Consider the following 4368-nt stretch of genomic DNA (forward strand, 5'->3'; position numbering starts at 1 on the left):
TTGTTTTTTTTTTGCTTTTTGTTTTGTTTGGACAGGGCAGTGCGGACAGCAGCAGTAAGCAAAGAGAAAACCAATGACGATCTGTCCAAGCAGATAAGACTTCTGAGGGAATTTGTTAGCGGAAAACAACAACAAAGGTTTCGCAGTGAACCTAGTTTCCATACACATTGTTGTTGTTTTGATGGTGGCGAGCAATCGAAGAATGTAAGTTGGGCTTCCACGTAGCGTTAGTGTGCATATGTGTGCCATGTACACGACACAACCGCAGCGACATACGATAGGCCAACCGATCACCTTACATAGATGTTGTCTTCTCCCTTTATCACCAAATAAATTCAATTTTTCTGTAGTTTAACTAAAATATACCTTTCCTGATTATTCAATAAAGAGGCAAATATGTTTTGTAATTATTTAATTCACATTTAAGACATCTCTAATCATTGCTTTCAAATTTTGGCACAAGGGCAACAATTTTTTTTTGCGTGGGGTGGGGGGAGATAAGTTAATTACATCGACCCCAGTGTTCAACTGGTACTTATTTTATTGATCCTGTAAAGATGAAAGGCAAATTTGACCTTGCAGCATTTGAAGAATTGCCACTAGGCATTTTCCCCGACGCAGTAACGATTCTGCTAACTCAACACCTTAATATCTCTTGTTATTGCTTTCAAACTTTGACACAAGGCCAGAAATTTTAGGGGGGGGGAGATAAATTAATTATATTGACCCCAGTATTCAACTGGTATTTATTTTATCAACCCCGAAAGGACAAAAGGTTAAGTTAATCCTGGCGGCATTTGAACTCAGAATGTAAGGTCACAAGAATTGCCGTTAAGCATCCCCCCCACCCAGTAATGATTCTGTCAGCTAGATACGTTGATATCTTAACAGTTTGCATGAAGCATTATCTGATATAGATAAATGTTTTTAATTTATTTCAAAAGCCAGAGCAGTTCAAATTATAAGAAATAATACAAGACAATGGTTTGTACTTTTACCTTGTATTTCAGTATTTCGGTATTAGGAATTCTTCGTCAGAAAATCTTCAGAGAAATGGTATTATCATTTCCTGAAGATATACTGGATACACAGAATCAAGTAAACTTTGTCTATGTACCCTATGACCAGAATGAGATGTACAGATGAAAGATGATAAAATGGCCTAAAGAAGCAGTGCAGGAAGTGTAGTCTGGTTTCTTATTGAAATATCAGGAATATATGGCAAGCCCTGAATAAGTCTGGTTAAGTTAAGTTGTGTGGTAAGATCAATAGCCAATAAAAATTGAAGTAGTTCAATGTGAACTGTTGCTAATTGAGAGAAGAAACATTGGGAGTTGGAACTTGGCGTTAGCACAGATTTGAGAATAGTTAATGAAGGCACAAGTACTAGGGTTAATGTGTTGTATCAGATAAATGTGTGTTGCAACTCAGTGTTTAAAGGTGAAGAAGAAAATGCAATAAAAGTTGAGGGCTCAAAGACAATAATAGCATTTATGTGAAGAAACAGAAAGTGAAAGTGAATGAAGTGCTAGAAAATACATGACGTGAGTGAATGCATTATGGATGATATAAAGACATGCATATGAAAATGTACTTATTGAAATTTGTATGTGGGTCTTCAGGTTATGAATGGAGTGGTGTTGAGAAGGTGGACTGCAGTACATTGAATATTGCTATCTTGTGAAGCTTGCACATGTGCTGCAAGACATGTATTCAACATGAACTAGTTTGCAGGGGGAAAAAGTTACTATCAGCAGAACAAATAAAAGTGCCAGCTGTTGTCATATTTATGTGTGTGCAGGTGAATGTGCGAAAAATGTACAAAATGCCAGAGAAGAACACGTCTATATTTGCATTGCTGTTTGCACACAAAAAAGACGGTATTGGTGAATTTGTTAGAAAGTATGTAAAGCAAATGTGCAAACAGAATAAAAATGAAAAGGGGAAACAAAAGAGGTTCCGAGTAAACATAAAAATGGAAGAAAAGGTTAAGATAAACAGTATATTGTGTCTAGTTTGTTGCAATTAACTGGAAAATAGTGTTGTAATGGAAATTTTAAGGACATGCAAAGAGGAATTTTATGGATAATTTATGAAGTCCATATTCACAAATGTCCATAAGGGATTGAAGAATAGAAAGTCAATTTTTGCATCTATAGACACAAAATATAGATTGTATGTTTGCTTTCAGGTGGTTTTTCCATGCTGGGCTTCCATACTTAAAGGTGCATAGCAATTGTTTTTGACTGCAGCACTTAGTTGCAATTATAAAAACCGCGACCCTATGACTGCGAGTCCGCTGCCCTAACCACTGGACCATTGCGCCTCCGAAGAACACTGGTCTATATAATTGTTATTTAGCAAAACTATTTACAATCTGTGTCTATATAAGTGTTGTTTAACCCTTCTATTGTGGAAATCAGATATATCTAATGATAATTTCATTAGTGGAAAACAGTTTTATATTTCAATCTATCTTTTGTTCAGGAACGTGATGTTTGAAACTATTTTCTGTTGAGATATGTCAAGTTAAATGAGGTAATGTAACATGCAGAAAATACAAATTCTAGTTTTTGGTAGATATTCAACATTGTTACTGGAATAACTATGAAATTTAATTTGACAGTGAAAAGGTTGACTAAATATTTAAAATATTCTGTTTATATAAATGTTATGTAACAGAACTATTCAAAATATCAATTTTCACATATATTTTATTTAACAGGACTATTTAAGATATTTGTATATAAATGCTATTAAAGAGAATATTTAAAGTATCTGTTTATATAAATGTCATTTAATGAGATTATTTAAAATGTATATCCATATAGATGTTATTTAATAGGCCTGTTTAAAATGTTTGTCTATATAAATGTTATTTATCAGGAGTATTTAAAATATCTGTCGATAGAGGCGCAGACATGGCTGTGTGTTAAGAAGCTTGCTTTCTAACTACATGGTTCCGGGTTCAGTCCCACTGCGTGGCACCTTGGACAAGTGTCTTCTACTATAGCCTCAGGCCAACCAAAGCCTTGTGAGTGGCTCTGGTAAAAAGAAGCCCATCATGTATCTGTGGATTTGGTAGAAAGAAGCCCATCATGTGTGTGTGTGTGTGTGGATATATATATATATATATATATATATATATATATATATATATATATATATATATATATATATATATATATATTTAAATAAATAGATGTGTTTGTTTTTTTTGTCCCCCAGTACTGTTGGTGTGTTTATGTCCCTGTAACTTAGCATCTCAGCTAAAGAGACTGATAGAATAAGTACCATACTTAACAAAAAAGTAAGTGCTGGGGCTGATTCATTTGACAAAAAATTCTTCGAGGTAATGCCCCAACATGGCCACAGTCTAATGACTGAAACAAGTTAAAGATATGTTATTCAACAAGACCATTTCAAATATTTCTATGTAAACGTTATTTAGCATGCCTATTTAATATATCCGTTTATATAAGCATTAATAAACAAGACTATTTAAAATGTCAGTTTATATAAATGTTATTTAACAAGGCTATTTTAAATATCTACCTGTATAAATGTTTACCAAGACTGTTTAAAATATTTGGCTATATAAATTTTATTTTAAATTTTTGGGAAGGAAATCCCGGAAAAGAGCGAGTCCTGTAATGAAGAATTAAAACCATCTCCATTCCGTAAGTACACCTTTTGAAGTTCATGAAATTGTTTTTGCCATATTCGTCCACAAAGCACTTTCTTTGATTGTATGTTCATGTATAAACATCATGTATTTCTGACTTGTTTCGGTCATTAGACTGTGCCCATGCTGGGGTACTGTCTTGAAGAATTTCAGTTGAACGAATTGACCCCAGTACTTATTTATTTTTTGTAAAGCCTGGTACTTATTCACTTGGTCTCTTTTGCCAAACCACTAAGTCACAGGGATGTAAGCACACCGACACCAGTTGTCAAGACGTGGTGATGGGGGACAAACACAGACACAAAGACACACACACACACATAGATATATGTATATGGTAGGCTTCTTTCAGTTTCTGTCTACCAAATTCACTCACAAGGCTTTGGCCAGCCTGAGGCGATAGTAAAAGATACTTGCCTAAAGTGTCACGCAGTGGAATTGAACCATGAACCAGGTGGTTGGGAGGCAAGTTTCTTGTCACATAGCCACGTTGCCAGTGCCGATGGACTGGCTCCTGTGCAGGTGACATGTAATACACCATTTCGAGCGTGGCTTTTGCCAGTAAGACATCCGAGCGAGATCGTTGCCAGTGCCCCTGGACTGGCCCTTGTGCAGGTGATACGTAAAATACACCATTTCGAGCGTGGCCGTTGCCAGTACCCGCCTGACTGACCCTCGTGCCA

At 35.5% G+C, this 4368-nt stretch overlaps 2 protein-coding genes across 6 annotated transcripts in view; one reads left to right on the plus strand and one right to left on the minus strand.

The window, feature by feature from the left end:
* The window catches only part of LOC106872367 (uncharacterized), a 115353-nt gene that overhangs the window by 43321 nt on the left and 67664 nt on the right, over positions 1-4368 (minus strand). The window lies entirely within an intron of this gene.
* LOC106872381 (forkhead-associated domain-containing protein 1) overlaps positions 1-4368 on the plus strand; it is a 53736-nt gene that overhangs the window by 41153 nt on the left and 8215 nt on the right. For both annotated transcript variants that reach the window (XM_014919370.2, XM_014919361.2), the window contains exons 19-20: positions 36-204; positions 3626-3680. In XM_014919370.2, the coding sequence (XP_014774856.1) occupies positions 36-204; positions 3626-3680 (224 nt within the window). The remainder of the gene's footprint in view (positions 1-35; positions 205-3625; positions 3681-4368) is intronic.

The sequence above is a fragment of the Octopus bimaculoides genome, chromosome 26, assembly GCF_001194135.2.
Source record: "Octopus bimaculoides isolate UCB-OBI-ISO-001 chromosome 26, ASM119413v2, whole genome shotgun sequence".
NCBI classification, from domain to species: Eukaryota; Metazoa; Mollusca; class Cephalopoda; order Octopoda; family Octopodidae; genus Octopus; species Octopus bimaculoides.